The sequence below is a fragment of the Salvelinus fontinalis genome, chromosome 7, assembly GCF_029448725.1.
Source record: "Salvelinus fontinalis isolate EN_2023a chromosome 7, ASM2944872v1, whole genome shotgun sequence".
NCBI lineage: Eukaryota > Metazoa > Chordata > Actinopteri > Salmoniformes > Salmonidae > Salvelinus > Salvelinus fontinalis.
In genome coordinates this window covers 18,801,436-18,823,817 of record NC_074671.1, presented here as the reverse complement: position 1 = coordinate 18,823,817, position 22,382 = coordinate 18,801,436, and the positions used below count along the sequence as shown (strand labels likewise).

The window sequence follows — 22,382 nt, the reverse complement described above, 5'->3', positions numbered from 1 at the left end:
ATTTATTAGGTGAACATACAGTACCAGTAAAGAGTTTGGACACAACTACTCATTCAAGGGTTTTTCTTTATTTTGACTATTTTCTACATCGTAAAAGAATAGTGATGACATCAAAACTATGAAATAACACATATGGAATCATGTAGTAACCAAAAATGTGTTAAAATCTAAATCTATTTTATATTTTATATTCTTTAAAGTAGCCACCCTTTGCCTTGATGACAGCTTTGCACACTCTTGGCATTCTCTCAACCAGCTTCATGAGGAATGCTTTTCCAACAGTCTTGAAGGAGCTGAGCACTTGTTGGCTGCTTTTCCTTCACTCTGCAGTCCAACTCATTCCAAACCATTTCAATTGGGTTGTCGGTGATTGTGGAGGCCAGATCATCTGATGCAGCACTCCATCACTCTCCTTCTTGGTCAAATAGCCCGTACACAGACTGGAGGTGTGTTGGGTCATTGTCCTAATGAAAAAAAAGTATGGTCCCACTAAGCGCAAACCAGATGGGATGGCGTATCGCTGCAGAATGCTGTGGTAGCCATGCTGGGTAAGTGTGCCTTGAATTCTAAATAAATCACTGACAGTGTCACCAGCAAAGCGCCCCCACACCATCACACCTCCTCCATGCTTCATGGTGGGAACCACACATGCGTAAATCATCCGTTCACCTACTCTGCGTCTCACAAAGACACGGCGGTTGGAACCAAAAATCTCAAATTTGGACTCAGACCAAAGGACAGATTTCCCCCGGTCTAATGTCCTTTGCTTGTCTTTCTTGACCTAGCAAGTCTCTTCTTATTATTGGTGTCCTTTAGTAGTGGTTTCTTTGCAGCAATTCGACTATGAAGGCCTGATTCTAACAGTTTCCTCTGAACAATTGATGTTGAGATGTGTCTGTTACTTGAACTCTGTGAAGAATTTATTTGGGCTGCAATTTCTGAGGCTGGTAACTCTAATGAACTTATCCTCTGCAGCAGAGGTAACACTGGTTCTTCCTTTCCTGTGGCGGTCCTCATGAGAGCCAGTTTCATCATAGCTCTTGATGGTTGTTGTGACTGCACTTGAAGAAAGTTTAAAAGTTCTTGAAATTTTCCGGATTGACTGTCTGTCATGTCTTAAAATAGTGATGGACTATCGTTTCTCTTTGCTTATTTGAGCTGTTCTTGCCATAATATAGACTTGTTTTTTTACCAAATAGGGCCATCTTCTGTATACCACCCCTACCTTGTCACAACACTGATTGGCTCCAACGCATTAAGAAAGAAATTCCACAAATTGACTTTTAACAAGGCACACCTGTTAATTGAAATGAATTCCAGGTGACTACCTCATGAAGCTAGTTGAGAGAATGTCAAAAGTGTGCAAAGCTGTCATCAAGGAAAAATGTGGCTACTTTGAAGAATCTCAAATATAAAATATATTTTGATTTGTTTAACATGTTATTTCATGGTTTTGATGTCATCACTATTATTTTACAATGTACAAAATAGTTTTTAAATTAAAAAAAAAAAAAACTGGAATGAGTAGGTGCGTCCAAACTTTTAACTGGTACTGCACGTCCAACTTTAAATGTTTATTATGTATCTTGCAGATACTTCTTGAGTACTGAGGATGATCCGAAGCGAAGGCACCTCTACAGGTAACACATACATAGCTCTGAAAAATAACTGTCCGTAATGCTGTTCTCTTCTGTTGTGCCTAGCTCTGTTGCCCACCACCCACTTGGCTACAAGTGGGTTACAGGTAAGCCCAGCGGTTAAGTGCATTGGGCCAGTAACCGAAGGTTCACTGGTTCAAATCCCAAGCTGACTAGGTGAAAAATCTGTCCATGTGCCCTTGAGCAAGGCACTTAACTGTAATTGCTCCTGTAAGTCGCTCTGGATAAGAGTGTCTGCTAAATGACCCCCAAAAAATGGGATTGGCTGAGTGTCCTCTTGTTGTGTTTGTAGTGCGGACACGGTGGGCCCCTTCAACAGACGCTGTCTCTCCTGTGACTTCTACGAAAGCTGTGGCTACGTCAAAGGCTCCTTCAGCCACAACATGAGCCTCTTCCTCCTCAGCTGCAAAGGTGGGAGACACCGGTTGGTCAGTCTGTCCATGGGTTGGTTTGTCTGTCTCTCCCCAAGTGAACCTTTGGCCTCTCACTTCTTTCTGAGAGACGCACTAATAAAGACACAAAGAATTCAATGCATGTGTTGGTGACGGATGATATTTGGTCACAAACTCAATAATTTGTGCAGTGTATTTAAACCTCTACGATGCCTCTACCAGAACTCCTGCATTATTTCAACATGTGGCTATGGGTCCAATAGCAGCATCCCAAAGATTGTCATCCTCTCACTGAACTCCCTGGAACCACACAGGACAGCCGTGTTTACTGAACCTGTCTCTACCTCATTCACTTTTAATCCCTCACTCCCCTACTGCCTCTTGCGCGCTTTCATTTATTTGACGGGATTGTGATATGATTACAGCTCTGTGAGAGATTGCCTGGCCTACTTTGCAGACTCGGAGCCCCAAATGTTTGTTTCTAGAATGTTCACAATTTGCTAAGTGCATCTATCATTTTATTATGTGTCCCTTCCTAGTGCACCACTGTGTTTTAGGAGACAGAGAGAGAGTGTAATGCTGGCTTGTTTGTTTGGAAGCCAGCTCCTGAACACTGCAGAAATTATTTGGGTTGTGTTCAATTAATTGAATAAGCTAATGATAACAAGGAAGTCTGGACTGCATATTTTGTGCTTGTAGAAAACATGTGAAGTAAAACATTATTTGTAGAGGCTTGAGTCTGTTCTCTGCAAGCAGATAATGTCAGGCTTTCTGACTTGAATCAATTATGTTTTGATGTTGTGTCTGAACTTCTCCAATGGCTTAAACCATGGGTTTGGGGTTTTGAAAGAAAAAATTAACTTTGAGGCTGGACTATATTGTGTCTCAGTCTTCTATCGTCAAGATGCCATTTTAAATCGCACCTTGATATTGAGTTCAAATGATTAGATTCTGATTTTTATGCAAGTCTTTTTGCAAGTCTAGATAGAAATGGATAATTAAATAACCCTTTCCCGTTCTCTCGCTTTTCCTACAACTGTTGACAGTGTGGATACATTTTGAACCATGCAGTCATTTGTACATAAGAAGGAGCCACAGAATGTACTCATAAACCCAGACAGAGATGAGACAGAGTAGTGCCACCACAAACTAATGGACACGTATCTTGGTTTCAATGCAAGAGAAATGCCTGATGCTGATGTCTTTTTTTTGTCGTCTTTGTTTTGGTCTTTCTCCAGGCCCTGATGTCCCGTTTGTAGCCGTGTACAGCACACAGGACAGACAGAGTGAGTATTCTAGTTAGGATTCTATTTGGATTCTTTCAAATAAAAAATTGGTCATCAGATGAAAACATTCACACCCTGTTTATCTCTCAAATACACACCACACATACACACACCACACATACACACACTGCATGATCTTCCTCTTTCTTTCCTCTATTGTTAATATCCGGCACACACACACAAACACACACACACACACACACCTGTAGGACATCCACTCCTCTCCATGAATATACATCACCCCCGGAAATACAGTTCTTTATTAACACCGTAGAAAGTAAACATCTGTATCTATCTCTGTGTTTACAGAGCGTTTACAGACCACAGAATTAATGCCCTCCCCTCCATTCCTGATTCACAAAATGACCACCCACAGCCGTGTGACCTCATCAAACAGGCACAGCATACGAAGACTTTGACAGCACAGCAAGGCCACCTCTGCTTTCTGCTGAGTCACTGTTTACAGCCTTTGCCCAGTGTGTTGGCAGCCATACTGATTACATTACCTAGCTGGATGGATGTCCTCATAACAACATGACCTTCCCACTGTAATGAAAGACTATACCGTGTTTGTTTACTGCTGGTTACAGCATGTATTCTTGGAAGAATAGCCACAACTATGTGTACAAAGGGGACTAGATAGCCTACTCTGCAGTCATATTTTACTGCATATATTTCAGTTTAGAGGCCAAGGGAGAAAACTAAAGGTACTTTTGGCAGGAACTCTGCTTTCTAACTGGAGCCCTTAAAGTTATTCTGAAATGTATGTGCTGTTGTGGGGGGAATAACAACCTGGATGCATGTTCTGTGTTGTGTACTCTGCAGCGAACACACACACAGACAAGGTCAAAGAGAAATACCTCTTACAACCAGTCAGGAGAGAACTCTCTCCCCGACCAAAACACCCACTCATTTTGTTACTAGTCCAATCTCAGTCTCAGCATGCCAAGATAAGCCTCTTTAAGGCTTGTCTCTCTGTAGCCAGCCATTCTGAAGTCTTTATTGATATTTACAGCCTACATTGCTGTTCTGTCTTTATCACGGTGTGTCAGTGCAGGGAGGGAGGGATGTCTCTGCATTCTGGTCATTTCCCTCTATCCTCTTCTGTTATGTCTCTTGTTGTAAGCATGGCTTCATCACAACTTCCAGACCAACATTCTTCCACAACACCCTTTGAACACTTACAGTGCGTGCCCTTAGACCATGGTAGCCATAGCAACCTCAGCCATAGACTAAGGCCATGATGTTTGTCACTGCAGAGGTGTTTGACCTGGAGACCAATGAGAATCTGAGGATTAGGCTGGACTCCATGCAGATGCCCCACGTGGAATACAAGGAGATCACCATGGAGGATTACAGTACGTTATGTTCCAGTCTAACGCTAAGGGAGATTTCAACAGCAGAGCTGTCTTTTAAAGTCTGCTTTGTTCAGATGAACAGATAATGAAGCTGAAGAACAAATGAGAATTGTGTAGTGGAAGTATAATCATATCATTACACATACTATCAGGAATCAAGATGAGACCCATGTGCAGACTGTGAAGTAACAATGTTTATTGTAACCACAGGGCAGGAAAACGACAGGTCAGGGCAGGCAGGGGTCAATAATCCAGAGCAGAGGTCAAGGTACAGGATGTCAGGCAGGCGGGTACAGGGTCAGGACAGGCAAAGGTAAAAAACCAGGAGGACGAGAAAAAGAGAGACTAGGGAAAACCAGGCGCTGAGACAAAACGCTGGTAGGCTTGAACAAACAAGACAAACTGGCAACAGACAGAAAACACAGGTATAAATACACAAGGGGTAATGGGGAAGATGGGCGGCACCTGGAGGGGGATGGAGACAATCACAAGGACAGGTGAAACAGATCAGGGCGTGACACATACTGATCACTTTCTCTTGTTGTGTAGCACTAACGATGCAGATCCTCAAACCTGCCAGCTTTGTGGACTCATCTCCCTATCCTCTGCTCCTCCTCGTGTGAGTATACACACACACACAACTGCTCTAGTATAAAAGCTAGCTATCCATCTCCACAGTTTCTCATCAGCTGTTGACACATAGGTCTTCACCTCCTCTGTGCCGCGGACAAGTTGCCTCATCAGGAGAGATAATCACCCTCCGACTCAGTGCTTTAATCAGGGCTATTCATCTAAGGCAGAGATGTGGCAACTCTCTCTCCTTCGCACTACCAGTAATTACGCTGCCAATGAAAAGGTCTCCATTCCCCCTTTAATTAACCCTCCTCTCCTTTCCTCCACTATCATGCCATCTCACTCCATGCCCTTGCCTGCAGGTTGGTGAAACACACACGAGACTAGATTCTTCAGTCCCTGTCTCTAGTCTTTTCACCCTGGCTCACCTCTGGATGAAGTGGCACTACTATAAAGACAATGTGTCCTTTTCTCTATATCTGCTGTATGAGGACACACCTCCAGTTTAAAAGCGACCGTGAGAGGTGTGTGTGTGTGCATGTGTAGTTATTTATTTTAGGGAGAGAGTGAGTGTGTGAGTGAGAATGATGGGTTAATAAGGACTAAACATGCCGCCTTCCCTCGTCACCAGTGACGGCACCCCCGGTGGTCAGATGGTATCAGAGCTGTTCCAAATGGACTGGGCCACGGTGCTGGTGAGCAGCTTCGGGGTCATGGTGGTACGCTTCGACGGGCGGGGCAGCGGCTTCCAGGGGACCAACCTGCTGCACCGCGTCCAGAGGAAGCTGGGTGTGTTCGAGGAAAGGGACCAGCTGGAGGCCCTCAGGTAGGTACCTTCGACTGCGGCCCGATTCTCCACCCTTCTCCTAAGTGGTGCACTTGCAGTCATGGATTTAAAAGCATTGGATTGGTGTAATACTTGCTGGAGGGAGTTTCCACCATTGTTAAATCCATGATGGGAAGTGTGAGGCCTTGGACTTCTCTGTCACAAGACAGACTGCACTAACACTGTCATATGAACTGAAGAGCAGCCAATCGGCAGAGGTCTGGAAATGTGTAGTGATTTGACATGTGTAAAGAAAAAATTATTTATTCACACACTCTTAGGTAACTAACGTTTAGGCAGCTGAGGCTATAAAGTGTGGGGCTAAATGAGTGTTATGTTCCGCCGGCCTGTACCTCGCCAAATCAGGATTTTCTCCTTTCTATATTACAGCCGGGTGCTAACGAGCTATGACATGGACAGCTAGCAAAATAACGGAGCAGAAACACTTGGAAGGAGTACTCAGGATCAAGAAGTCTTCATTCTGAGATGAAGTAATCCAAATCTCATTTCTTCCATTTCAGTATAATATCTAAAGAGCCCTACGTTGACAAGACCAGGATTGGAGCTTTTGGCAAAGTAAGATACTTTTTCTCCTGATAATTATGAGGTTAATTGGTTGCATGTTACATCTGAATTTGATAATGTTCCCTTGAACCCCTTGTATTGTTCAGTATCTATCTGCCAACTCTGATGTGCTAACTAACCACCCTTGTTTTAAGTATATAAATCACTAGGGAGGCTCTTGAATCTTGCTCGTTCATATCAACATATTGAGTATCATATTAAGATTGCTAGCTACACTCTTCAACTGAAGTGCAAGTCAATGACAGGTACAGTGTTTATTCCTACCCTATGTGTTTTTCTTATGTACTGCAGTGCTGGAATTGTGTGAAAATAAATAGGACAAAGACAGATCAGATGTGTGCTGCGAGCTCAACATTTACCTTTGGACCAAATAGATATATTTTTAATACATTCTGACACCTCTGAGAGGATGTTCATGAAGAGAAGCTTAATTCTGTTGCCTCTGGCCAAGTCCTCCTACTGGCTGCTGATGTATTAGAGAGTCCAGAAGGCCAAATATTATTCGGAACTGATCATCCGTAATAGGGAACATACATTATGGAGGAAGCTGCAACTTGCAGTAATGGACATGGGATATTTCATATTATTCATTATCAGGGGCATTGTCAACTAGCCTGGTCCCAGATCTGTTTGTGCTCAATGTGTTGAATAGCATGACAATGACCATAGGAGTTGGCAAGACAGCACAAACAGATCTGTGACCAGGCTAATGATCTACTGCTCTTGGGTCTCCAAACTCAATCTTTAAACTGAGCTTGAAATGGGTATCTGTCTGTAGGCAGCAGTTAGAGTAGCCTTGTGTTGATATAGGATTTCTGCTTTCTGTCTGTCTGTCTGTCTCAGGTTTATGGAGGCTACGTGACCAGCCTGTTACTCAGCGCCGAGGATTCCCCGGTGAAATGTGGTGCAGCCCTCTCACCCATCACGGACTTTGACCTATACGGTAAGGTGTGTGTGTGTGTGTGTAAATGCTTCTTATCAACATGATGGAGCAGAGACCCCTCCCACGCCAACACTACGGTGCCAGACAGATGTGAGAGAGAGAGAGCAGTGATACTTGGGAGGGAAGTGTGAATGACAGCAGAAGCAGGTGTGTGGGATTATGACTCTGTTCATCTCAGACTATGGTTTGTATCTGAAAAGATGGATGTGTTTGAGAGCTCACCTGACAAGAATGAATACTCATCGTAAACTACAGCTGCACATAACATCATCTGTAGTATTTTCTGCTGTATTGAGGTATAACAAGAGGTATGTGTGTGTATATATGAGGTATATCATGCTAAATGAGGGTTATTAGCACTAGCGTTTCCCCACCTTATTTGAAACCACTACGTCCCTTGATAGGATCTAATGAATTGATTCCTTTTGACAACCTCTCTTCCAGCATCAGCTTTTTCAGAGAGATACCTGGGAATGCCCAAGCCTGACCCAAGAGCATATGCGGTATGCCTTCTTTATTCAGCCTTCACTTGAACGTCATGTATGAGCTGTGTTTTTTCTATTGGCTAGTAATATAACATCAGTGTAATACTGTGTATCATAAAATATAATATCTATGTCATTTCTCCACAGATGGCAAATCTAGCACACAGGGCATCACAGTTCCTGGACAAGAAGTTTCTGATTGTTCATCCAACAGCAGATGGTATGAGATCCTTGAAAACCTTTCTAGCCCAACAAAATGCTTTGTGTTTTTAACAATAAGATGGTATGTGTTGGTCTCCTTTTCTCTCACCAGAAAAAGTCCATTTCCAGCACACAGCTAAATTCATCTCCCAGCTGATCAATGAAAAGGCAAACTACACTCTACAGGTGAGAGGTACTTCCCAGAATGACACGTAGAAATGGGATGTATAGAATGGCTACCATCAATAAGGTGCACCAATTTAACTGGAATAGATAAGCCAATGTGTCATGGGAAGCAGATGTATTGCTAATTTGCTAATCCAAAATGCATCCCAGTGATTTGACCTTTCTAGGCATTCTATTTCTCTGGGGGCATATTTTGGGCTAGAGCTGTTAAACCAAGGAGTTGTGTAATCCCACACCAGCTGAGGGATTACATCTCACAATGACCCCCCCCACCCCCCCCCCCCACCATCTCACTTAATGAGATTACACTCCCCTTTTACGAGGCTTGCTTTAACAGGGTCAACTAATCCCATTAAGACATGGAGCATTTAGAAGTCAGCGTTTAGATCATCGCTGCCTCATAGGTCCTCTTATATGCTCTACTGTGTGTTGACTGAGTAGGCCTCGTCAGTAATTCAGTATGTGGACACCTGCTCGTCAAACATCTCATTCCAAAATCATGGGCATTAATATGGAGTTGGTCCCCCCTTTGCTGCTATTACAGCCTCCACTCTTCTGGGAAGGATTTCCACTAGATGTTGGAACATTGCTGCGGGAACTTGCTTCCATTCATCCATTGAGGTCGGGCACTGATGTTGGGCAATTTGGCCTGGCTCACAGTCGGCCTTCGAATTCATCTCAAAGGTGTTCAGTAGGGTTGAGGTCAGGGCTCTGTGCAGGCCAGTCAAGTTCTTCCACACCGATCTTGACAAACCATTTGTGTATGGACCTTGCTTTGTGCACAGGGGCATTGTCATGCTGAAACAGGAAAGGGCCTTCCCCAAACTATTGCCGCAAAATTTGATCAATAGAATCATCTGGAATGTCATTGTATGCTGTAGCGTTAAGATTTCTCTTCACTGGAACTAAGGGACCTAGTCCGAAACATGAAAAACAGCCCCACACCATTATTCCTCCTCCACCAAACTTTACAGTTGGCAATATGCATTGTGGAAGGTGGCGTCCTCCTGGCATCTGCTAAACCCAGATGTGTCTGTCCGACTGCCAGATGATGAAGTATGATTCATCACTCCAGAGAAAGCGTTTCCACTACTCCATAGTCGAATGGCAGCAAGCTTTTACAACACTCCAACCGACGCTTGGCATTACGCATGGTGATCTTAGGCTTGTGTGTGGCTGCACAGCCATGGAAACCCATTTTATGAAGCTGTCAGACGTCGACCGCCGAGCACCGCCCGAACAAGGAGAGGCAACGACTTCGGTAGAAGTCGTGACAGAAGCTCCCGACGAACAGTTATTGTGCTGACATTGCTTCCAGAGGCAGTTTGGAACTCAGTAGTGAATGTTGCAACCGAGGACAGACAATTTTTACGCGCTTAAGCACTAGGCGGTCCCGTTCTGTGAGCTTATGTGGCCTACCACTTTGCGGCTGAGCCGTTGTTGCTCTTAGATGTTACCACTTCACAATAATGGCACTTAAAGTTTACTGGGGCACCTCTAGCAGGGCAGAAATTTGACGAACTGACTTGTTGGAAAGGTGGCATCCTATGACAGTGCCACGTTGAACATTACTGAGCTCTTCAGTAAGGCCATTCTACAGCCGTTGTTTGTCTATGGAGATTGCATGGCTGTGCTCGATAGTATACACCTGTCAGCAACGGGTGTGACTGAAATAGCCGAATCCATTTCATTTGAAGGGGTGTCCACATTCCTTTGTATATATGGTGTACTTTGAAGGGGCTTAGATGATGACGATAATAATAACATGTTTATTATAGCGTCTATATGAAGCTGCATGTACATCCAGAGCAATATGAATGGATGTGTGGTGACCAGTGTGTTGTGTTCCCCCTCAGATCTACCCAGACGAGGGCCATTTCATCCACAGCGAGGCCATGCAGCAGCACCTCAGCCAGTCGCTGGTCAACTTCTTCGAGGAGTGTTTCCGGCTACCGGACAAGGTGTTCGAGGAGAGACAGGAGGAGGAGATTGAGGAAGAGGGTTAGCCCAGACAAAACCAACACCCCTAACCAGAGCTCCAGTCTACGCCTAAGCACAATGCCAGTCCCCATACCTGGTTTCACAATCCACATGATATGCAACCTTCTCTTGGTTTCAACCCTCTTTAGTCCTTTTTTTCCAATTCTCACCTTCTGGGTTTCCCCTGCGTTTCAGCATGATCAACCCTGAGACTGCCGCGTTGCAGATCAACCCTGAGACTGCCGCGTTGCAGATCAACCCTGAGACTGCCGCGTTACAGACGCTTGCTTATCTCCTCATCCTCAGTTTTTCTCCTCCTCTTCCTCACCTTTTGATTCAGCACGACTCCACAAGAGACTACCGGCAGCCATTTTTTTGACATCGACACAATGAATACATTACGATGAAGGACCACTAGCTGATGTCATATCTGGAATGTGTTGAAAAGGCGGTCGTGCCAGGAATAGGCATTCTCTGGTCATTTTATGTTTAAAAGGACAAGCTCCTTGGATTCCAAACGACTGGTGGGAGGGAAGGAACATCAAAATCCACACACAAACTTTACCAGTCAGTGAGGAGAGGGAAGACTCTATAGCACAAACTTTACCAGTCAGTGAGGAGGGGAGACTTAATAGCACAAACTTGTGGTCGAAGATACACTCCACATGGTATCTGACGGGTCAAACTGGCTCCAGCCCAGTGTCTGGGGTGTGGGTGTCTGTGGAGAAGGGAATGCTCCTATTTTGAAAATCGTGAAGACACCTTTTCATATCAGACTGTACTTGTGTCTGTTGTTCCTTTGTCAAGTAGCACATTAAACATTCCCTTCTTTGGACATCGATACTGTTTTTTCAGTGTTCAAGTTTATCTTGGAATCTTCTTGTAGCCTCACGTATGTATTTAAATGGTGTAGTCTTAATTTTTCCATGTCATGAAAAGGATGTGAACCGAATCAGTTTTGTTCTTGATTCACATTGTCTTGGTTTTGTTGCAAATCGTTCTCCTCCAGTCATTTGAAATTCGAAGTATAATATATTTTAGTCACTGTGCCTTACTTTGGGAGCAAGCGGTCCTTTTTATGGACTCCTTTTGTGAAAACAAAATACAACGTGGATCATTGTAAAGAAATGTTCTGTTGACCATGGCACCAACTACTGATGGTTAAACCTTCACTCTGAACACTTTGTAATGTTGTCATAGAGTACGTATGGAATTATATCAAGAGTCAAGTAAGAAATGGTCTTCTCTAGTTCCAAATATAACCAATTTCCAAAATGGTTGTAAACAGTAGTAGTTGCATGTATCCTTACATTATTTTACAGATGTTCAAATGGTAAGGAAATTTGTTTGTCTGGCTAACGACCACATAAAATGGTTATATTTTAGTAAATGTTGTGGCATTCCAACCCCTCTCAGTATCACAATTCAAACCCATGGATGGGTTTCAGGTGCCACTTTAAAATTGGTCGTGTTGTATGGCCAAAAGTAGTAGTAGTACATTTCTATATAAGGTAATTAATAGCTTAGAATCATTATCACAATCTTTACACTATGAAATACAAAGGAATTTAAAAAAAAAAAATGAATTTGAGGCACGAGTCTGCATTTTTTATTTGTCATTTTATCTGAATGCCCATTCCTGTTACTTTGTCAATGCATGTTATCAAGTTATTTGCAACTCAATGCGATCTTCGATAGCTCCATTTCAAAATAGTATTTTTGACATCTTGAATGTTCCATACTGGCATTACATTTACAGTAGTATCGTGATTGAGATCCCAGTCTCGTCAGCTTGATGTGTAAATGTTACTCAAATGTCATTTTAGTCTCTTAATATCTGAGTGTTATTTGTGCATAAATGCATTTTGAAAGTTACATTTGAAATTTATTTTTGTTCTCCTGTTTCTGTCCTTGGGTTGAGTTTAAAGTGGACTTTGCTATCGTCAGCGGCTCTGGTGAACTTTCTGACACTGGCGATTGAACGTGAAGATGGACTTTTGTCAAGTGACCCAAAATAGTACAAGTAACAACTGTGGCATGGGGGTAAATATCAGAATAAACAGTATTTTATCGTCGTACTCTTTGTAGTTGATCTATTTTGGTTCTTATTGCACAATTGTGAATGTTCTCTAAGCTTTGAATTGTGTTTCATAGAAAAACATTTCATCCTCAAGCTAAAAACATTTTATCCTCAAGCTACACAAATCAACCAACTGTTTTGTTGGATAATATAAGAATAAGATTGTTTTAGGTTTGTTCAAAAACATTGACATCCATAGTCATACGAACAACTTTATTGTTCTCAGTTAGCCTACTTTCTTTGTAAAACCTTTATCCAAAATATACAAATCAAACATTAAGCTTTTAATTTACAGAAATGTACATCTAAGTGTTGCCGCAAAAATACCAATACAATTATATACTCACAAAAAAACAATACTCCATCAAAAGTAATATATTGTTCAAAGGCAGACTTGATTCCAGTGAACAGGATTGTAGGTTTATATCAGTACCATTAAGAACAATAATTAGGTTCCTTTTGAGTAGTTAGATTTATTTATTTTCACTTATTTTAACATTGTCATAAGGAGCATATGTTCAACTTAATGAAACACATTTCCCCATCTCAAGAGGTAAAATTTTTTTTAACTATAGTGCCAGATAAGGTCGTCAATCCTGTTACTTTATCTTAAATCAGCCATAAATGAATTTGTGACAGGGGGAATGGAAGCTTGTTGTGTACAACAGGGAGGGGCAATTGAATTCAAACTTCGCAAAAAAAAACATTTATAACCTTTCCAGCCTGACCATCTATGGGTAACAGGGTTGAAGTATTATGCTCGACCCGCTCAGTTTTTCACCACCAAACACCAGAACATGGGTTAAAAGAGTAGAACCAGCTCACCTGCTTTTACACTGACTTGGCAATGAGATATGCAATGTCTCGGGGGGAAAAAATCAGAGTTCAGTTCAAGTAACAGAGTTGACCTGAAAATGTGGGATTTTTTTTTTTACCCTTAAAATAAATCACAAATAACATTAAATAATCTTCAGAAATGACTCAAGCAACAAAATAACTAGGGCTTTACAATGATGGTGAACTTGGAGAAATGTTGGGGTTAAGTGGGATAAAATCTTCCTAGAAGTCACAGAGGATGCACAGAGGGCATCTTTGGCACTTTAGCAAGTCTATTAATATAACAGGCTTTTAAAATTCAATATTTGTCCACAATTTCTACTTAAAATATCAAAAAGACACTCATTTCAAAAGTAATATATTTGTTCAAAGGCTGACTTGATTCCAGTGTAAACAGGATTGTAGTTATATATCAGTGCCCTCTTCTCCACCTCCTCATCCTCAAATTTGTGAAAGTTTTTTCTAGCTGTTAATGAAAAAAGCAGTGACATAGATTAGTGGTTGAAACATATTGTAACAGGTGGAGTTCGATCTTGACCACACCCTTCATGGATCAGCCAAGGGGGGCACATTCAAGAACTCTCCATGTTACAATAACATCAAGCTACATATTGAGACAAACACAATAGATTCAGTGACATTTTGCAACACTACTATAATAACTACCTTCATTGACAAAGAAATCAGCCATGAAGAAAGTAACCTTTACAGCCAATGGAGAGTGTGGAATGTACGGCTTTGTCCATTCAAATGCATTCTTTTCAGGGTGCCACTGGGTTCCATAGATGGGGAAACCATATGCTACAGAGAAAACAATGAACCTATCAATGAATATCAATGAAAATGATCTTATGCAAGTACATGTTCCAGTTTAAGTTACTGTATATATATACTACTGTTGCTAAGTTAGAACAATGTGCTTTACCTTCCATAGTTGACACAAACTCGTTTTTCCCATCACTGCTTGTGGTCAGGACTTTGTAGAACTTCCTAAGGTCTGCATTGCTGTTATAAATCTGGATTGCAATGTTGCACGCATAGTTCACAATTAATGCTACAGAGGATACATAAAAGCCTATCACTTGGTATTTGTACACAGACACAATGCACATACCGCCAAAGTGAGACTCCATTTATGGGAGTTTTCAGTGATTGGCTCAGAGGCCAGGGCATCCAGGAGCTCTGATGGGAAGACCTTGAACATCCTACTCTCTCTTGATCCTGAAAGTGTAAGAATTTCACATTACTTCAAGTTGCAGATTATTGTTTTGGTGAGTGTGTGCATTCTTGCAGCACTTGGATAAGTGAACCGGTTCCATTTGTGATCATTTGGGAAATGTAGTTCTGGTCAAATCTGATGAGTGATGCTTTTCTCTTATGTCTGTATGGTGATACACGCAAGTACATATAAAACATACTGTTAGTAAACACCAGTGGCAATGCCACACCACTAGTGTTGGTGTGGGACAGAAGCATCTTTCCACTGGTCAGGTACGTCAATTCCTCAAATCCAAGACACGTGCCCCATACAGGGAAATAGTCACCCCTTGAGTTGGCCTAAAAAGTCAACAACAAAAAATGATTAAGAACAGGTTTTTCCCCCCACATATTTGGTAAGGTAAAATGAAGCTCCACAATATGTGCAAGTATCAAAAGGAACATGTCATACCTCTATGGCAAGCTCATAAAAGATTCTAGCAGCGTTTGCATACCCAGATGTGAGGATGCTAACACCACCACCAGGGTAGAGTATTCTACAGAGGGGAAATATGGAGTTCATTTTTTAATTTTTTTTTTAAGAGTGGGATAAAGATAACAAAAACACCACAACCGTGGGTCTTGTACAGCAAATAGCATAGTTGACACCTACCCATTAATGGAGTTGAACAGTGTTTTGTACTCTTCCAGTGTCTTATTTATCCTGTAGAAATCACAGAAAAGTTTGTCAGAGGTTCATAATAAAGTAGTTGGGAAATTAACATTAGGCTTATCTAATATTCAGTCAAATGTTATGAGATATTCAGAACAATATTTGAAAAGCTGTTAAGTGCTCAAATATAGTACATTGTCAATCTGCATGAAGCTTACATCACAGGGACGACTCTTGCCCCAGCAGACTCCAGGAACTTGACATACGATGCTGCTATATAAGACGCATTCTGTGGTCGAGGCGAGTATACCTCCTGGGCCAAAACACCTTAGGAAATCGCATACAGTTTAGAAAGTGAGTTACAATGAGTTTAATAAAGTTAAAGTATTTTCAGTAAATCTACAAAAAGATTTCATGTAATAAAATATTCATTTGATTGTAAAGAAGAACCTGTACGGTAAGTTAGGCCTACTCTGAATGGGTTACATTTATAGAATAGTACCTATCATTCTGAGGACTAATTGTAGCTATATGGTTGATGTTTTTGATATCCGACCGGACTTTGAAGAGGTCAAACTAGTTATGCAACGTTCTAAACTCACATAATCATCTATTTGCCAGTGTTAATTATATAGGGAACTATTTATAATAAATACATGATGTAACGCTTTAGTTTCTTAGTCATGTGATGCAGAAGTTCACCGATAATTGGCTCGTCGTTCCTCTTCAGCGCTGTGCACGAGGACAAAGTTGAGAAAGCAAAACAAAACATTAAGGCAAAATTGCTCATTCCCGAAACGTGTTTCCACGAGTGGATCAAATTGGTATTGTAAAAAATTGAAACCAGCTTCTCCGTCTAAAGAGGACTTGATGACACTGGAAACTAGTACATTGCTACAGGTTGCATACAGTTTATGTTTCTCATGAGGAAGAGCTCAATTGCGTAGTCCTGGCGTCCTCATCTCTTTCTCAAAACCCATTGGAGAAGGTCAGAGGGGTGGGACCTTTGGCTTTATCACCCAATGGGTTTGAGGAGACGAAGGAGTGCCGGTGTAGGATGGACATAACCAAATGAGAAAAGGCAATGTTCCTGCTATATTAATGATCATAAGCTGCTGCGTAAATTATCCTAAAACAACCTGCTACGAAAAAGTTTCACGTGTTTTTACTGGCAGCATAATAAAATGGACATTCCAGTTTTCAGCCTTCAAAATAAAAGCTCAAACTGTAGAGGACAGGTTTTAGTTTTTTCTCTACTATCTTCTAAAAGTGCCCATTAACCTTAATCACATTGACATTTCAATAAAACTTGAAAATAACAATATATTTCATTGTTCTAAAAGTGTTGGTTAATTGAAAATACCAAAAAAATAAGATCTCACCTAATTTACAATTACTTTTTAAATATAGTGGACTCACAGGAGGCTGATGAAGGGAGGACGGCTCATAATAATGTCTGGAATGGAGACCATGGAATGGTATCAAACACATGGGAATCATGTGTGTCATGTGTTTGATACCAGTTCATTTACTCCATTCCAGCCATTACAATGAGCCCCTCCACACGTAAAGTGTCACAACCACCTGTGATCGGACTGTACGTTCAATATAATAATTGGACTGTATGCATCAGCTAATCTCAAATATGAACGGCTATTCTATATAATACCTGCAAATTGAACAAAAAAATTGTGGCATGTACAGCAGTTTCAGTTTCAGTAGGTGTCTTCAGACAGGCATCCACAATGTTATGAATGAGGAACAAAAATGACAAAACATGTGTACATCCACAATGATGGGATGGATTAGATAAATGCATCCATTCTTCATCCATTTGTTTTTGTTTTGAAATAATAAGGATGAGATTATAAAGTGTTTCTGTTGGCGGAGATGAAAAATATCCCACAGTAGTAAGTATTTGGCGCCCTCGGGTGTTTATTTCTTAGAGGTGTAGAGCAGGATGCATAAAGCTCATGACGCGTTGAACAGGAGAAAACTGATTCCCCAAATTAACAGCGCCACAAAATCTGTAGGGCATGCAAACAAACATGCCAATGTCCATTGTTGAAAACACAACTTTGATCTTATCTGTATGTATATACTGTATTCTACTGTATTTTAGTCAATGCCACTCTGACATTGCTCCTCCCAATATTTATATATTTATTCATTCCATTCTTTTACGTTTAGATTTGTGTTGTGGTGTATTTAGATACTACTGCACTGTCGGAGCTAGGAACACAAGCATTTCGCTACACCAGCAATAGCATTGCTAAATATGTGTATGTGACCAACAAAATGTGGTTTGATTTATAGTAGGCTCACTATGTGTTTGATTATTATTTTATTATTTTATTTCACCTTTATTTAACCAGGCAGGCTAGTTCAAAACATGTTATCATTTGCAACTGCGACCTGGCCAAGATAAAGCAAAGCAGTTCGACACATACAACAACACAGAGTTACACATGGAATAAACAAAACATACAGTCAATAATACAGTAGAAAAAAATAAAACAAAAAGTCTATATACAGTCAGTGCAAATGAGGTAAGATAAGGGAGTTAAGGCAATAAATAGGCCATGGTGGCGAAGTAATTACAATATAGCAATTAAACACTGGAATGGTATATGTGCAGAAGATGAATGTGCAAGTAGAGATACTGGCGTGCAAAGGAGCAAAATAAATAAATACAGTATGGGGATGAGGTAGTTGGATGGGCTGTTTACAGATGGGCTATGTACAGGTGCAGTGATCTGTGAGCTGCTCTGACAGCCACTGCTTTAAGCTAGTGAGGGAGATATGAGTCTCCAGCTTCAGTGATTTTGCAGTTCGTTCCAGTCATTGGCAGCAGAGAACTGGAAGGAAAGGCGGCCAAAGGAGGAATTGGCTTTGGGGGTGACCAGTGAGATATACCTGCTGGAGCGCGTGCTACGAGTGGGTGCTGCTATGGTGACCAGTGAGCTGAGATAAGGCGGGGCTTTACCTAGCAAAGACTTGTAGATGACCTGGACCCAGTGGGTTTGGCGACGAATATGTAGCGAGGACCAGCCAACGAGAGCGTACAGGTCGCAGTGGTGGGTAGTATATGGGGCTTTGGTGACAAAACGGATGGCACTATGATAGACTACATCTAATTTGCTGAGTAGAGTGTTGGGGGCTATTTTGTAAATGACATCGCCGGGATCGGTAGGATAGTCAGTTTTACAAGGGTATGTTTAGCAGCATGAGTAAAGGATGCTTTGTTGCGAAATAGGAAGCCGATTCTAGATTTAATTTTGGATTGGAGATCCTTAATGTGAGTCTGGAAGGAGAGTTTACAGTCTAACCAGACATCTAGGTATTTGTAGTTGTCCACATATTCTAAGTCAGAACCGTCCAGAGTAGTGATGCTAGTCGGGCGGGCGGGTGCGGGCAGCGATCAATTGAAATGCATGCATTTAGTTTTACTATCATTTAAGAGCAGTTGGAGGCCACGGAAGGAGTTTTGTATGGCATTGAAGCTCGTCTGGAGGTTTGTTAACAGTGTCCAAAGAAGGGCCAGAAGTATACAGAATGGTGTCATCTGCGTAGAGGTGGATCAGACAAAAGCGGCATCATTGATGTATACAGAGAAAAGAGTCGGCCCGAGAATTGAACCCTGTGGCACCCCCATAGAGACTGCCAGAGGTCCGGACAACAGGTCCTCCAATTTGACACACTGAACTCTATCTGAGAAGTAGTTAGTGAACAAGGCGAGGCAGTCATTTGAGAAACCAAGGCTGTTGAGTCTTCCGATAAGAATGAGGTGATTGACAGTCGAAAACCGTGGCCAGGTCGATGAAGACTGCCGCACAGTACTGTCTTTTATCGATGGCGGTTATGATATCGTTTAGGACCTTGAGCGTGGCCGAGGTGCACCCATGACCAGCTCGGAAACGAGATTGCATAGCGGAGAAGGTACGGTGGGATTCGAAATGGTCGGTGATCTGTTTGTTAACTTGGCTTTTGAAGAATTTAGAAAGGCAGGGCAGGATGGATATAGGTCTATAACAGTTTGGGTCTAGAGTGTCTCCCCCTTTGAAGAGGGGAAATCATATTGAAGTTGGAAATCGCATATTCAGCAATGAGTGGTTTACAAGGAATCAGTGGCTAACTGCAAGCATTGCAATCAGTAACCTGCTATTCAGTGGAGTGGGTGTGTGGTTCCAAGTCTGGGTTTAAGGGTGTCTTTTCCAAGTTTGAAGGGATAAACATTCAACATTGTCTATGCTGTCAATCTAGCATGACTTCTGCCACGCTCAAAACAACTGGAAACTCGGAAACTGGGATATCTCAGACTTCAGTGAGTTCAAGACAATTGAGAACTCTGGAAAAAAATGAGCTCTGACTGGGAAAATACATTTTGAACAGTCATCCAACTCAGAATCGCAAGTCAGGAACTCGGGCCTCTTTCAAGAGCTCCGACCTGACGATCACTGACGTCATCATGATTCGACCTTGTTTTTTTCAGAGTTCCTAGTTGTCTTGAAAGCACCATAAATCCAGAGAATCCCAGAACTTGATGAGAAAGTTTGATGACAAAATTTGCCCACAAAGGACCACTTCGGCACCTTTCCTGTTCAAGTGAGCACAGCATAACAAGGTGAGTCCAAAAATGTCTTGTATGATGCTGCGTAAATGAAGTAATATGCCAGGGAGATATGTATACTGTAGCTAAGAAAGTAATACTCTGTGTATGTTGTGTAGTAAGATGTTAGTAGCCCATCTGCCTCACCCTAATAATTTGGTCCTTTTTCCACTCATAATTTCACCTACTGTTCTGATTTGGTGGTGCACATGTAGCCTATAGCCTGTTTTAGAAAAATGTAATCATCGAATATTGTAAGATCTTTCATCGTTTGCTTATATGGCCCCTTTATTTATCCTACAGTTCTGACTTGGTGTACAGGGAGACTGCAGTAAGAAAGGCCCATGTTCTGAATTCTGTACATTTCAAAAGTGCTTAACAAATATTTATATTGACTACGTCCGTCCTAGCTCACTCATTAATGTCTTAATTGAAATTACGGATTGCCTCTTATTCACTCATCGTTCCCTTATGCCATTGTTTATACATCTCAATTATCATTAGAAACCACATTTGTTTAAGCAAGTCAGCCATATCCGCTATGTTTTTTTAAAAGGCAGTAAATGAGGCTGAATTAACTGTTTCGCTGCCAGACAAGGCTCTGCTGATAGCTAGGTGTAATAGTGGTGAGGTGTTCAGACTGCTGTTGGGACTCTGCTGTTGGGTTAGCTTTATGTAGGGCCTAACAGTTTGTGGGCACCGTTTGTCACCGTTATAGTGCAATTAATGTATTGTTTAGTGTTGTGTTATGTAGTGGCTTTGCTGGCATCCATCTAAAACATATTTTTTTGCCCCACCAAGATTGACATGCTAATATTGCCACTGCATGCATACATTGCTTAATAATACACTGATTTCATGCTACGTGAGACTGTTTAGTGTTGATGCATGCATGATTTGTCGATGTAATAGTTTGTTGTTACAATATAGGGGTGTTCGTGGTAATGGCTGCAGCGGAAATCAAACATATAGTTTCCGGTCATTATTATGAGCCATTCTCTCCTCAGCAGCCTCCTGTGTTAGCAGTGGGAGTAGATAGGCCGCTACAATGTTGCAAATGCATTTTGTCACAAAATGTAAGTCTATCACTTGTTTAAACCAGCAGGTGGCTCTAGAGACCTTAACATACTGTACGTAGCCTGACAGTTCTAATCAAGTAAAAACAGATGTTAAAGTTATTTTCTACTCTAATTCATGTAATTATTTATTCATGCATAATTTGTTTGTGTAGCATATTATTATACATCATTTTATGCCATACATTCAACTGGGATTCTAGGCTTACACTCTGGGCACACATGTGAGTATTCATTTTCCCTAATTGTACTTCTTAATCACACGGTCATTAGTTCTTTATCATCACACTTAACTTTAGAAGTAATGAATGTGTGTGGGTATGTGATGTATTTAAAAAATAATAATAATAATAATTTTACAACAAAGTTATGTCCGGACATTCACAGGTGATGCACTATGAACCTCGAATGACATGGTAAAAGTCCTGGGTGGAAACCACCCCAAAAGAAGCTGATTGGACAATGGTGCCCTGTACTGCTCTCCATTCAAGTTCTCTTCCACTCATTGCTCAGACTTTATATTTGCTTATGAAAGAAAGCTACTATTGTGGTAATGGATTAGTGTGTCAATAACACAAACAGTCAGTCATTTTCATGAGTAACCTCACAATGTTGACAACTGAATTACAACAACACACATACAATTCATGGACATCAATCAGTTTTCATGCCTGGTATGTTTGTGGGAAGGTGCGGAGAGACACTCACTCCATTTAAAATTACAGTTTATTTAATAATCATTTAAAACTTAAAGTAGTGTGACCTTTCAGTCGCAAAATGTTATGCTTGAAACAGATTTCAGAAGTGTGAGAACATGGTGAACAAAATCATGGTATAGTTACTCTATTCACTGTATCACAGTATCAATACAAAGTCATCAAAACACTTAACCCGCAGTATTTGTGACAGTAAACCGTGTCTTCACATGTTGAAGGCATGATGGTACAATTCAGACCAATATCTGATCAAAACAGTCCACACTTGCCCTCACTGTACATTCATTCATACATTAATCAAAAGAGGTATACAGCAGTATAGTAGTTAGTAAAAACACTAAAAACAAATGTTCCACAAGGTTGTATCATGCTGGAAAGGTAAGGACAGCTGTAGACCACATGTACTGTAGACCACAGCCAAGAGACACAAAAAAGCTTTTCTGCTCATCAACCTCCACACCACTGATAAGTCAGGGAAAGGGATGTCTCTGAGGAGGGCACCCATGCATCTCCTGCACAATAGCATCATCATCGTGCCTTAAGGGGATGGATAATGAGATTAGTCGCTGGGGCCAAGCCTGCGTCAGTCCAAAGGGGTCAATCGCTGGATTATCACTGCTCTTGCTAAGGACTTAGACACCACTATCCCGTACACAACATTTTGTAGTACTCGTTGACTTTTTCTACACCTGACTTTTTTTTGGAGGGGGGATTATTAGGT

General features: G+C 41.4%; 2 protein-coding genes across 8 annotated transcripts in view; one reads left to right on the top strand and one right to left on the bottom strand.

Moving 5' to 3' along the window:
• LOC129859158 (dipeptidyl aminopeptidase-like protein 6) overlaps nucleotides 1-12,551 on the top strand; it is a 344,660-nt gene extending 332,109 nt beyond the window's left edge. For all 7 annotated transcript variants that reach the window (XM_055928573.1, XM_055928575.1, XM_055928574.1 and 4 more), the window contains 12 exons: nucleotides 1,593-1,640; nucleotides 1,951-2,069; nucleotides 3,289-3,336; nucleotides 4,596-4,694; nucleotides 5,244-5,313; nucleotides 5,899-6,093; nucleotides 6,615-6,669; nucleotides 7,522-7,621; nucleotides 8,066-8,124; nucleotides 8,254-8,326; nucleotides 8,420-8,493; nucleotides 10,350-12,551. In XM_055928573.1, coding sequence (XP_055784548.1) covers nucleotides 1,593-1,640; nucleotides 1,951-2,069; nucleotides 3,289-3,336; nucleotides 4,596-4,694; nucleotides 5,244-5,313; nucleotides 5,899-6,093; nucleotides 6,615-6,669; nucleotides 7,522-7,621; nucleotides 8,066-8,124; nucleotides 8,254-8,326; nucleotides 8,420-8,493; nucleotides 10,350-10,499 — 1,090 coding nt within the window. In that variant the 3' untranslated portion in view covers nucleotides 10,500-12,551. The remainder of the gene's footprint in view (nucleotides 1-1,592; nucleotides 1,641-1,950; nucleotides 2,070-3,288; nucleotides 3,337-4,595; nucleotides 4,695-5,243; nucleotides 5,314-5,898; nucleotides 6,094-6,614; nucleotides 6,670-7,521; nucleotides 7,622-8,065; nucleotides 8,125-8,253; nucleotides 8,327-8,419; nucleotides 8,494-10,349) is intronic.
• A 200-nt stretch (nucleotides 12,552-12,751) lies between these two features.
• LOC129859160 (gamma-glutamyl hydrolase-like) lies at nucleotides 12,752-16,228 on the bottom strand. The gene is made up of 9 exons (XM_055928579.1): nucleotides 15,963-16,228; nucleotides 15,479-15,587; nucleotides 15,261-15,311; nucleotides 15,060-15,144; nucleotides 14,809-14,947; nucleotides 14,505-14,611; nucleotides 14,316-14,406; nucleotides 14,057-14,191; nucleotides 12,752-13,856 (listed from the first exon to the last, which is right to left on the bottom strand). The coding sequence occupies exons 1-9, from the start codon at nucleotides 16,048-16,050 to the stop codon at nucleotides 13,738-13,740; spliced, it is 924 nt and encodes a 307-aa protein (XP_055784554.1). The 5' UTR covers nucleotides 16,051-16,228; the 3' UTR covers nucleotides 12,752-13,737.
• Nucleotides 16,229-22,382: the final 6,154 nt, after the last annotated feature.